At 41.7% G+C, this 12,725-nt stretch overlaps 1 protein-coding gene across 2 annotated transcripts in view; it reads left to right on the top strand.

The window, feature by feature from the left end:
* Positions 1 to 250: 250 nt before the first annotated feature.
* RASGRP1 (RAS guanyl releasing protein 1) overlaps positions 251 to 12,725 on the top strand; it is a 47,249-nt gene continuing 34,774 nt past the window's right edge. For both annotated transcript variants that reach the window (XR_013978842.1, XM_080977970.1), the window contains exons 1-2: positions 251 to 669; positions 7,034 to 7,209. Coding sequence is in view for 1 of the 2 variants with exons in the window: in XM_080977970.1 (XP_080834096.1) it covers positions 635 to 669; positions 7,034 to 7,209 (211 nt within the window). In the remaining variant the exon portion in view is untranslated. The remainder of the gene's footprint in view (positions 670 to 7,033; positions 7,210 to 12,725) is intronic.

Here is a 12,725-nt window from a genome sequence, read left to right as displayed (position 1 = left end):
CCGCTCCGCGAGGCGCCTTTTCTTCCCAGCAAAACGGTTCGGCAATCGCTATACGACAGGCAGAAATTCAACCGGCGCAGCTTCCCCTCCCTCCCTCGCACCCCCCCCCAGGGGAGTGCTTTCTCTGCTGACCCTCTCCGCCACGTGACGCCGCTTTCGAAAGCCTGAGGGTCTCCCCATATGAGCAAAAAATTATAAAAAAGAAAAGGCGCCGGTCCCGCTCGAAGTCGACAGCTGCCCCAGAAAGGAGGCCCCTCGCGAGCGAGGAAGGAACGGGCTTTGAGCAGCCCTGATCTAGCCAACCCTCGCGCGCGCATGACCACCTTCCCAAGACTCGCCACGGCCTCGGAGCACCACTTCCTCGAGCCGGAGGGAGGAAGGGAGGGGGGAGAAGTTCTGCTTAGCCCCGGCCCCGCCCCTCCCTTCCCCTCCGGCTCCGGGCTCCAGGCTCCCTTCGACTCCGCTGCTGGGCGAGCGCAAAAGTTCGACCTTCCCCGCCAGCCTGGGCGGCACGAGGGCGCCGGAGGAGACGGGCAGCAATGCGCGCGCGGCCAGTCGGCGCTGAGCTCTGTGCGCGCGGCGCTCCGAGGGAGCCTCGAGGCGACCCGGCGGGAGGGCTGAGGTCGGCGCAGACATGGAGACCGCCAAGAGCAGGAGGAGCCCGACCCTGTAAGTGTCCGTAGAGATGCCCCGAACTGCTTCCCTCCTTCTCTCCCCTCAGCGGCCGGCGCACGTCTCGCCTGAGTCCCGGCTTCCCTCCTTTTGTTTTCCCGACGGGCATCTTCTTCCATCCACACGGTGGGCAGCGGGGAACAAAGACGCTTGGCAAGGCGGGGAAGCGTCGAACTTTTTCAGCTTGGGGGCGAGGAGTGCATGGAGTATGTATGTATATATATATATATATATATATATATATATATATCTCTTCCCTTTCCCAAAGCAGCTGGACATTTCTATATGGATGGTGGTGAGTGAGCTGAGGGAAGCATTAAAACACACACCACACACTTCAATTAGAAAAGTGAAAGGAGGACCAGCTGGTTCTGTATAAGGTTGCTCCTTTAATCTAGCCAAAAAATGTGCCCCTCTGTTTCTGTGTGGCCAAATGAGCAGAGCATCAGGAGGCTTAAGTCAAGGGCTCACTTTCGTTTTCACTAATAAATATGGAACCGACAAGTAAGGCTTTAATATAATTAGATCCTGCTCATGATTCTGCACTAGGTGTCCAGGGGGCCGGCGGTCCAAAGTTTAGGCGTTGACCTTTACGGCTAGTAAAAGAGTAGCCGACTTTTGCAGGAAAATATTGGGTGGGTGGAGTCAAAGTGCTTCCCTCCCCAAACAGGTATTGACCATGGGCAGCGCATGACAGTGGTTTTCCACCATGAACAACATTTCAGTATGTCAGCGGAACCAACAAGGTGGCACCAATCTGTCCCCCAGTGGTTTCCTTAGTGGAGAGCATGGGGGAAAGAAGTCATGGAAGTTCCCCCTTGTCTTCTAGTGCAATCCCAGGGCATAGTTGTGAAGTCAGATTTGGTGGGGCAGGGGGTGGGTGGGAGCAACATTGGCAAGCTGTCTCGGAGCCCAAATCCTTCCCCCAAGGAACACAGGGAGAAATTGCTCCCTGCCACCACACAAATTGTGCAGGGTCCCCAAAACTTCTTACAAATAAATACTGTGAGCTAATTTTTCTACCACCCTGTTGTTGTTGTTGTTTTAAAAAATGCTTGCTGCTGCTGCTTGCTGCATTCAGAAGCAGATTTGTTGTAGGACCACATACCGTAATTTTTGCAAAGGGAATTTGTAGTACAGTAAAATGAATTACAAAAAATATAGACAAACCCTTTCTGAATTACACAGAAGTAAGATACTGAGGACAAACATCCATCCTTGCATGTTCTTTACCCCTCCCTCTCTTAAGGGTGGATCTACACACCTTGGCTGTGTTCAGGCATAACATTAAACCATAGTTTGGTATTACAAGAATGAACCAAAGCTTCCTACTGCTTCCTTGCAGCTGTTCCAGAAGTGTGAGCCCAAGGCTCCCTGTAGCTCATGTTAGTAATGTTAGTCCACTGTTTAGCATTATATCTTGAGTTTTAGTGGTGTTTCTGCAATGTCTGTAATATGAATGTGAGACCTGCATTGATGCGAATATAGATTTGATTTCTGTGGTTCTGTCTCACTATTAATATTCTTAACAGGCGGCACACATAGCACCAGAAAGGCATGATATTGTGCTGTGTGGAAATGGTCAGTGCTTTTTTTCAGAGGGTACTCAAGGGTACACAGTACCAACACCTTATTTATTCAAATGTTAAAAGTATGGCACTTACTGTAACAACTTCATGGCGAGTACTGGCACCTTTTTTCCAAAAAAAGAAAAAGCACTGGGTCTAACACCATCTGACCTTTTTGTGAGATGCTAAAAGAGGCTAAGTATTTTTAGGAAGACTGATAGTCATGCTTGCCAGGAGCCTGGTTTCAGATTTGTGGTCACCTGTATGCAGCATGGAAAATCTGACCATTAGCTCATTATGAAGGGCAGAATGAACATTAAGTATGTTTAACGAAACTCTTGCACTTATAAAATGTGTGTTGCAGATATGTGCATAGTATTGCTGCTGATTCCCCAGTGTAATATATTGCAGAAACCTGCCTCAATAAATAGATCACCAATCAGAGCTTTATAGGATGATAATACATTTGACCCTGCTGTTTTCTCCAAAAGGAAGTTCAAAGATCCTAGCACAACAGGCAAACAACATGAAACACCATCTAACAATAAAATGCTACAAGAAACTTGAAACAGACCTTCAGTCAGTATTTCAGAAAATAACAGTTCAACTAAATATCAGTGCAAAACTCATGAATACAGCAACCTTTGTTTTAGCAAAAAATGCTCATTTATTTTTTACTCTAGCAGCCAATATAATAAACGATTCAGATATACCCACCCTAGAACCATCAGAAACCAATAGAAGAATGAGTCACAACTAATTAATACAATAATAGTACAGGATAAAAAGAGTCACCATATCCCAGAGCCCGCTCTTGTCAAACCTACTCTCCCATCACAGGTTAATTCAGAGGCAGAAAAGTCCATACTACTCAAGTCAAACTGACAGACCCTTGTCTTTCCTGTGTTTGTGACTATAAACTCCAGCCTAGGGCATGATTACAAGGCCCCAGTTACACACTTCCTCCAGAATAGTGAGCAGGAAGTCTCAACCACTTGTCAGGCTTGATGTTTCAAGCAGGTCTGTTTGAGTCAGCTGTTCTCTTCAGGTACATTAAAAAGTCAGGGCAGATGACAGTCCCTTACCCCAATGTGCTGCTTGTGGCTTTATAGCTGGAGCATGTTCACAACAACTTATGATACACTTCCTCCAGGGCAGGAACTTTCCAAGATTCATAGCATTCAGTACAATGTAACAGGTATCATTTACTGAAGACAATCCCTTTATTCAGACCTAGTCAATTTTATTTTTTGACCCTACGCAATTAATGTCCAGGGACAATTGAAGTGACTTAGGGGTCTACAGTCTGACTGCAATGTAATTTCTTTCAGCCTCTTCCCTTTATTGTCAGACAGAGGGAGCTTGTGGTTAGTTTGGGTCCCTGTACTGTGTGATTAAGGGTTTGTTTGTTTGTTTGTATGTTATGTTTTAGCAGTTCATGGTTAGATGTCGCCTGGTGTTTTTTGTGCAGTGTGATTAATGTACTGCAACAAATATCACAGTGCTGTAAGACATTTTCATATATGCAAAACGTGAGCACTTACAGAGAAACCACAGGGTTTCTCTGAAGGTAATAATGGATGTAGTTGGTGCAGAGATTTCCTACTGATCTTATTTCTGAAGAGGTGAGGACAGAAACTCCATGTGAGGCAGTGTTTGCAGGACAGCATATTCATTCGATTTTTACCTCATCTTTCTCTGCCAGTGGTAACTCAGAGTGGCTAACAGCATCAAAAGAAAACTAAAATTAATGCAAAACTCATTTAGAAAGTGGTTGGGTCTTGCTGGGTTAGTTCTTTTGGCTGTTAGCACTTGACTGATAAACCGTCAGAAAGGGACTGTTGGAAGAACTCCTCCCTCCCCGGAAGTGAGCTTATAAAAGCCTCAATAGCTGATGAAGTGGATTGCAATTATATGATGTGAGTAAATATCTGATGAGGCGGGTGGTGGTCCATGAAATCTTATGCCACGAAACATTTTTTAGTCTTTAAGGTGCCACGAGACACTGTGCTTTTCCTGCAACATGGCTACTTCTCTGGAAATCAGTAACTGAGATGGTTCTAAGGTGCATCGTCTCCATTGGCCTGTGAATCAGAAAATGCTTTGCCTAGTTTTTGCTGCCTTTTCCCAGCTGCTGAGGCTGAAATGGGATGGGGAACCTAAACTGGAATTGTCTTTGGACTGCCAACTGGAACTTTGGATGAGTGAAATGTAATTTCCTCCTTCCCACTTTGCCTGGGCGTCATAACATGATGAGAACATGAAGGTGGGCAGTGCTAATGTGCAGCATTGCTCATGGCAGCAAATAACCAATTTAGCGGGGATTTTCAGTGGGAAAATGGTAAAAGGCAAAGGATTAATTCCCACTTTAACCACACTGTGGCCCTGATTGCTTAGGATCCTGTGCAGCTGATTTTGGCTGAAAATAAAAGGGGGGAAATGACAACATCATGGCAATCCACAGTATTCAAAGATGTGTTTAAAGGAGCATGCAGTTTGACCCCTAGCTAACAAGCTGTAAAAAGTAGCACATCACCAGTTCTAGATGATATTCATCTGACAGTTCTTTAGGGCAGTGGTTCCCAATTACCTAAGTACTGCTGACCCCCTGTTTTTTAAAAGCCAAGCCATGAATCCCCTACTTTTGAAAGTGTTGATATATCTGTGGTAGTGTTTGGTATGTGAATGGTGCCACCATACCCTCCAACGTGTCCCAGTGCAAAACTGGGCTGTGTGTCTTCCGGGCCACGCTCCAATGCAAGTCCCGTGACCTGTGCAAGAGCACGGCACCCAGAAACCTGCATTTTGGGGCTCCACAATCTCACGCAAGCCACACATCTGGCCATGATCTTGCACGTTTTTGGCCACTGTGCTCTCGCAAAATGGAATGTCCCAGACAGTTGACGGGTAAGTGCCATGGACCCACTGTCCTAATTGTAACAGTCTTAGGCCTCTACAGATATGTATATATTTAAAAACCTAAATGGATGTTCGTCTTGGCAGAACATTCTTCAAAATGTGGGGTGGCCCTACATTTTTAAAAGTTCAGAAACAAACATCCATTATTACTTTAGAGTGCTTCTCCAAAAAGGAAACAGATTTTGCCCCACTCTGCAACAGTGTTCCCAAGTAGTGTGCTTTACATATGTTCCACAGAAGTGAATGGCAGCCATTCATTTGGAGAGAAGGTGAAGCACTGTATCTAAGTTCACTATAGAGCTCAAGGCTGAATTTGGTCATGCTAGGTCATGGCTGGGGCAGGACCCTATCTGAACTCCTGGAGAGCTTCTGCCTATCACTGTGGACAGTAATGAGCTAGATGGACCAGTCTGATGCAGTGTAAAGGCAGCTTCCTGTTCTCTGGATGCATGTGCTACCCTAATGGCCATGCACATTCTACTCCATTTTGAACATAATGAGAACTGTTAAGAATAGGTCCCCTGTCTATTTGCATAGTTTCACCTTGGTTCTCTGGCTATTTCAGAGTATGAAAAAGGAGAAGGAACCCATAAACTGTTTTTTCTGTATATCATTACTTTTTAAAAATAAAAAATGTAACACAACTATGAAGGAAAAGTATATTGGTACGGGCATTAGCTTTATCAAGTTATTAAGATAGCTGTGGATTTTTGCACTGTTTTACTAGGCTATTTAAAGGTTTGTGCTAAGGAGCAGGAGGGTGAATTAATTTTTGTAAACCAGCCTGGGAATGCACTTGTATGATGGTATAAAAATACATAAAATAAATCTTCTTTAAAAAATGATAAGGTGTAAGCTGATGCAAAATTACTGATAGCTAAGGAGTCAAAGCAGAAATTGGCATCATCAGTTGAGTCACGAAGGTTTGGGATATAGTTAATTTACAATGCCTTTCTAAGTTTTATGGGGAGATGCATCCGATCCATGTGACAGAAATGATCAAATCTCTATGAAATGTATCAAAATAATGGGTGTATTCCAAAATAACCTGGAACACTTGTTTTGAACCCCACAGAATGGGGAGGGGAGGAAGCATCTTGTGGGTACGGAAACGGGAGGGTTGAAGCTGCTGGCAGGAAAAAGGTTCAAGCACTTCCTCACTCTTCCAGATACCCATCTCTCAAAATGCCTTTCTCTTGCTGAGCAACTAGCTTCCAAAGTGGCTGTAGAAGTCTTATGGGTTTCAGGAGCTGCTTGTTTAGTCCTTGCAAAAAGTATTTGTGGGGGACGCCAGAGAAGTCCTAGTGTCCAGAACTTAGGCGGAGGACCAGAGCTTGTTACTTTATGGATGTTCTCAAGCTGTCTGTTTGTTTGCAATAGAAATAAGCATGCAGTTCCCCAAAATTCTGCAGTCTTGTATTTATAAAATGTGCCACAGAAGCTGGACATTTATTTGAATTTTTTTCCATATAGTGGGATGTATTTTTTTGCTTCCTTGTTTTAATTGGATAAATTGAATTGACGGTGCAAGGTGTGGTTGTTAGTTTGTTTGCTGTTTCTAATGTATGCTTTAAAAAAAGTAATGGATAAAATGTCTTCACAATAATGAAGAGGTCTGTGTGCTGTGAGAGCCACATGTGGCTCTTAGAATACATGGAGCAATGAGTACATTTGTAGAAGGGAATGTCTTCTACAAAACAGGGAACCTTATTTGATGCATTTTCTAGGTGGGAGGGGAATGTTTGAATAGCCCGATTCCTGTGAGCTTAATAGTCAAGCGTCTTCTTTTCCAACCTGCTGTAGAGACTGTTGTTAAATTTCTCACTTAAGTGTTGGTGCTCTCACATGTAATTCTTCTATTTTTTCCCCTTTAGGAAAGCTTCACAAGGATGCAGCATTGATCCAAAGGCAGCTGTTGAGCTGGAGGAGATTTGTTGCTCCCATTCAGATCTTGCCAGAACTGCTGAGTTCAACATAACAATGTCTTTGGGTCACTTAGCCAAGGGAGCCAGCCTAGATGACCTTATTGATACTTGTATTCATTCTTTTGGTGAGTTGAGTGATCTGTCTTTAACTATTTTCAGACTGTATCTCTGTAGCATTTTGGGTCCTTCGTTTTGCAGTGTGTTAGATATAATCAGGTGCAAGTACATTCATCACTGCTTTTACACTTGAGTCTCTGCATATGTTGTTATGTGAGTATCACTCTGTGTGTGTCCAGAATGTTTATCAGTGTTAAGTGCTGTCCTAGCAGAAAGAACAAGTGTGGCAGTTATAATCTTTGTGGAATTATTAAATCCCCTCCCCCTGTCCACACTTCTGAATAAATATTAGACACATGGAAATGCATGTAGACTGTTGCAGAACTCAGTTGCAATGTTAAAATCTGGGTATTGTTTCATGCTATCTTTTAGGAAAACTTGCATCTTAGCTAAATGAATGGTTGCGGGGGGGGGGGGGGATACTGTTGTTTAGCACCAAAGGGAAATAATAGCTTTCTTATAAAAGAGAATGATATGAAGTAAAAAAGCTCAGTGGTATAGCTTTTACTTAGCTTATGAATTATTCACTCCCCCCTTTTGCTGACAGAATACCTTTGAACAAATTTAGCATCATGCAACTGAATCTTATGGCTTTTACTCAGAAGTAAGTCTTATTGAGTTCAGTGGGGCTTACTCCCAAGTAACTGTACCTAGGACTGCAGTCTTAGATGCTTAAAATTTTACTCTTTCTCACCAGCTTCTTCTTAGCTTTGTTGTCATTTATGTTCATAAAATACACGTGAACAAAAGCCATTAAATGATAAATGTTAGAATTCTGATAAGGTTTTTTTGAGGGGGTGGGGACATTTCCAACACTATTGTTTATATTTGTAGTTCTGATGTTTTTTACGCTGTGCTTTGAATAATTTGTACCAAGCAGTTCATTCATGCCGCATGAATTGGCATAGATTGTGATTTAGTGTTATCAACATACAGTTGAAGGTGTGCATTATTCCAGCTGTAGGTAAATAAAATGTGTTTTGTCTCTATATGTAGGAGGGAAGGAATAAATGATGCACTGCTTATCAAGTGCAAATGACTGGCCAAGCCATCTGAATTTTTGTTCATATGCATGTGCCATAATACACATTGATAGCTTTCTTTCCAGTAAATGATTTAGAGAAGCTGAATAGGCTTAGCACTTAGCACTCTACCTTCCTGAATCATGCTCCAAACAATGACTAATCCTCTCAGCACTTCTAGAGGAAAGTCATGCACATTATTTAGTTTCGACAAAGCATTTACAAAGCAAAATGCATATTGGGTGAAGAACTCATGCTATGGAACCTACAGTAATCATTTTTTGCACCCTGTTCTTGGTTTCCATAGTATCATGTGTAGTTCCTTGTAATGCATATGCTTGATTCCTCTGGGTTCCAGTGTTTTGGGGCCTGGGGACACATTTGGAAATCTAAAAATCACGAAATTTCCATTTCACAGAAGAAAAACCAGAGATGTTTAGACACCTCCACGCACAACAGGCAAAACACCCACAACCTCCAAAACAAAACAAAACAAAACAAAACAAAAAACCACAGGCAATTATCCTTCTTCAAAAAACCCCCCAATAAAACCAAGGCAAGCCACACACCTCTGGAAAAAACAATAACAGAAAAAAACTTCTGGGAGAACCACCTCCAACCAAAAATCAGGAAAACCTCCCCCAACAGCCAAAGAAATAAAGTGGACAGAACAGCCACATGGGACCCAGAGGCAATCTGGGAAAAGGGAGATGTAAGGGTGTGGGGGCTGGATGCCTCATTTAGCAGCACAGCATTACCCAAGGGATTAAAACACACACACACTTAATAATTAAGAAATGGAAGGTTTAGGGACTCTGTGTTGGGGACCTTAGCTTTATCCACTAAAAACTCATGCTTTCACAGTTACCTAAGCGAATGTACTATTACTCCTATTTTTAAAAAATAAAATCAATTAGAAGAACTAAACTGTTGGTCCACAATAACACAGTCTGTTCACCTCTTTCTTGAAAGCATGTTAAATGTATCAAATGCAAACTATCATTTAGGGTTTTGCCTTAAGGTATGTTCACATTACCACTTACTACATCCGGTGTGCTTCCATCCGCTAATTTTTGAAGCCACATTCACAAGACGTTAGCCACAACCCATAGCAAACCTGCAGCTTATTGATAAATATTGCTTCTCGGTGCATTGTTTCTGAAACCAGCTTCAATGGAAACTGGATGCTGCGTAACCGGTAATGTGAACATACCCTTAACAGTTGTTGCGCTGGTGCGGTAGAGCACATAAACGCTTAATGAAAGGAATTACAGGGGCAAGGAAACAAGAAGGCCATGTGTATCAGGTGAAGACATCTCTGCCCCTCTCTGATGCGAACAACTCTGTGCAAATGTGACTTGAAACTTGTGTTTCAAGCTGCTAATGTGAACATGGAAGTAGGTAGGTTATATTAAGTTCAGTGTAACTTTTCTCTAGGCAAATATGCTAGCAATTTCAGCCTAAGTTGTATTTCTGTGCATTTAGGTTTGAGTAAAAGTGAATAAAAATGGGCTGTGGAACGGAACTGCTTTAAATATGTTCTAGTAATGCTCTGAGGGAAACAGCAAGCAGGGATTACAAATTCTTTGTACTAAGGCTATTAAAACTTGATGCATTTTCATTTATTTTTGCTGTCAGGAGTCTGTGGGTATCTTGCCTAAATTATAGTCATATGCAGACATAACCTTTTCCAAGGTTCAACTTAGTTTGAGTATTGGGGACTGGACTACAGAAAACCAAAATTTCTTAATTGAAATAACAATTAAGAACACTGTCTGTTCCATAGATAGTGAAAGATTTAATGCTATTTAAAACTGATTTAATGCTATTTTAAGAATGTGCATTGTGTTAAGTCTCTTGGGACTTTCTAGCACTTTTGAAACATCATGAATTGAAGGTGGTACAGCCAGATAAGCAGCTTTAAGGAAGTTTCTGGTTTATTTTTGGAAGGTATAAACATTGCATTGGAGATAGCGATAGGGGAGAAATTCAATCCAGTTTGCATTTAAACATGAACTTTTAAAATCTGCACTTTTTGAAACAACATGCAAACCAAAACACATTTCTTTGAATTTTGCAATTCAGTTCATCAGTCAAGTAATGTGTACAAAGAAAGCACATACTATGGTAAAGCATATATAAATTCATATATTAGTGAAAACAACATTAAAATACATTATATTTGGGGACATTGCTTTGCAAAAATGTGCATATTTGGAACAATTGCATGCAATTATTAAGGAAAATTTTGGATAAATTTGCGCTGAAATGTTGTTGGATTTTCATGAGGACTTAAAAAAAAAAGTTGCAAGCCTATGTGGAAATGTGGAGAACTGGGGGGAAAAAAAGATAAACTGAAATTGACATATTCACCCAACCCTAGTTGGAGATCAGCAGAAGTGAAGGGAAAGATTCTGCTCTCCTGCCTCAAATAGAAGAAGTGATACGTCTTAAGTTAATAAAAGCAGTAGTCAGTGTAGTTGCTCTGTTGTTGTCAGTAACTTGCAATTATTGCAGTTCAGACCCTTAACTCTTAAAATATACAAAGGTTTTGATTTCAAAAATCTGTAATTGCATTTCATTTTCTAATAGAAATCTTTGCTGATTTTCCACAAATTATAAACATAACAATATTTCATTTTGTTGAAGTATAAAAAGGTTTGAACTGTGGTCGGGAGGGCAAATGCTTAGGATTTCCTGTTGAAATACAAACTCATTGTCGTTTAGACCAAAACTTGGCCGCCTTATAGATGCAAACCCTATAAGGTAGATAGATATTGCTTTGTGGAAATCTTGTCTTGGCACTTAAAATGAGTCCCGAGCTTACGCTTCCTGGCAGTAATTCTGTCTAGGGTTTTTGTTTTTTGTCAGGGGCAGAATTCTTGGACTCCCCCCCCCCCCCCCAGTATTGCATTTGCTGTCTAAATCTGAAAATAGTACAAATGTGATTTGTGAAGACAATTGTGTTAAATTGTAACTATTGTGTTGGGATTGAGCTGGGAGACTAACATGTAGACCATGATGAAAACACAGGAGTCTCAGATTTTCATTTTAAATGGAGAAATTGCTTGTCTCTCATAACATAAAAACTAAAAAAACAGTAGGTTACTGTTACATGTTTTTAAATGGCTCAGTAATGAGGTTTGCTTCTCTTAGCAGGGCATTGTCCTTCAGGTCTCCATGGCAATACCTATTTGGCATTGCTGCTCTACAGTTTTTGTAGCTAGGGAAAGGTTGCTGGGTCTTTCAGCAACACCCATGTAATTGAAGTAGAGCAAGGACTTGGCAGAAGGCAAACCAGCTATGCTCCCTGCAAGGTTAACCTTAGTTAATGTGGCAGGTGGTAGAAGGGTCTGGATGTCTCTGTGTAGGGTGGTCTTTGTGTAAGATGGGTCATGGACGACAAAGACACCTGTGTGTGAATATACCACAGACAGGTATATTTTGTCGTCCAAAGTACAATTGCCTTTCTAGCTAGTTTCTTGTTTCTAATGTATTTAAATAATTTGTTATTGTTGGGCATAGTGTTTTAAATAATGTGCTCCTTGAATTCTTTTGTTTGCATTCCTTATTGTCTTCTTGCACTGCTTTTGCCAAAGGTTGCATTCCTTTTTGTTCTCATTTGGACAAGACATACATTTTCTGAAGGAAGCTGCCTTGTCCCTAATAGCTTCCCTGACTCTAGTCATTAACCATGCTGGCATTCTCTTGGTCTTGTTGGCACCTTTCCTAATCTGTGTTATTGTTGTAATTTTGAATAACCAACAAGCATTCTGGAGAGATTTGATTTCCCGCTTCAACTTCCTTTTTACCAATCCCACATTTTTTAGGTGGGTTCATGTTGAATTTTCTTAACAGTTGTCTCTGCTTGCATGTATGTTGAATTTTGGGGAGGTGACTATAGTGCTAGCAATCAGTTCAGCAACGTTACATGTTGCACCAGGTCCTCAGCACCACTTAAGATTAAGCCCAGCACAACCTTTTTTGTTGTGGCTGGGCCATGCATGTACCCTGTCTGTATGAGGATAATTGAAGTCACTCATTACTACTACATCATTTTGCCTTGTGAATACCTGTGGAGTTCATTCTGCATCTCAAGATGAGCATTTTGGCCACGCATGTGGCAGTACATTCCCAGTACTAAATTACTCATGGGACCCATTAGTGCCATCCCCAATGATTCTATGGAGGTGTATTCCCTTTTTGAGATTGTTGAACTCTGTGCCCTCTTTGATGTAAAAAAAGACACCACATCCAGTGTGCTCCATCCCTGACCTTTCAGTAGAGTTGGATTCAGAGATAACAATACCTTATCATTAATGTCCGTTCCACAAAGTTTCCATTGTGCACACTATATTTGATCTGAGCTTTAAAACCAACCACTCCAGCTTGCCCACTGTTTCTCAGCGGCTTCTAGCATATAAGCATCTGTGCATAGTATCTCTTTCCAAATGTCCCTGGCATGGGTGTTCTACCTTACGCCACTTTAGCCTCTTTGAATT

Source organism: Podarcis pityusensis (assembly GCF_964106645.2).
Source record: "Podarcis pityusensis genome assembly, chromosome: 1".
NCBI classification, from domain to species: domain Eukaryota; kingdom Metazoa; phylum Chordata; class Lepidosauria; order Squamata; family Lacertidae; genus Podarcis; species Podarcis pityusensis.
Note: the sequence above shows the minus strand (reverse complement) of the source record. Positions and strands in the feature narration are given on the sequence as shown.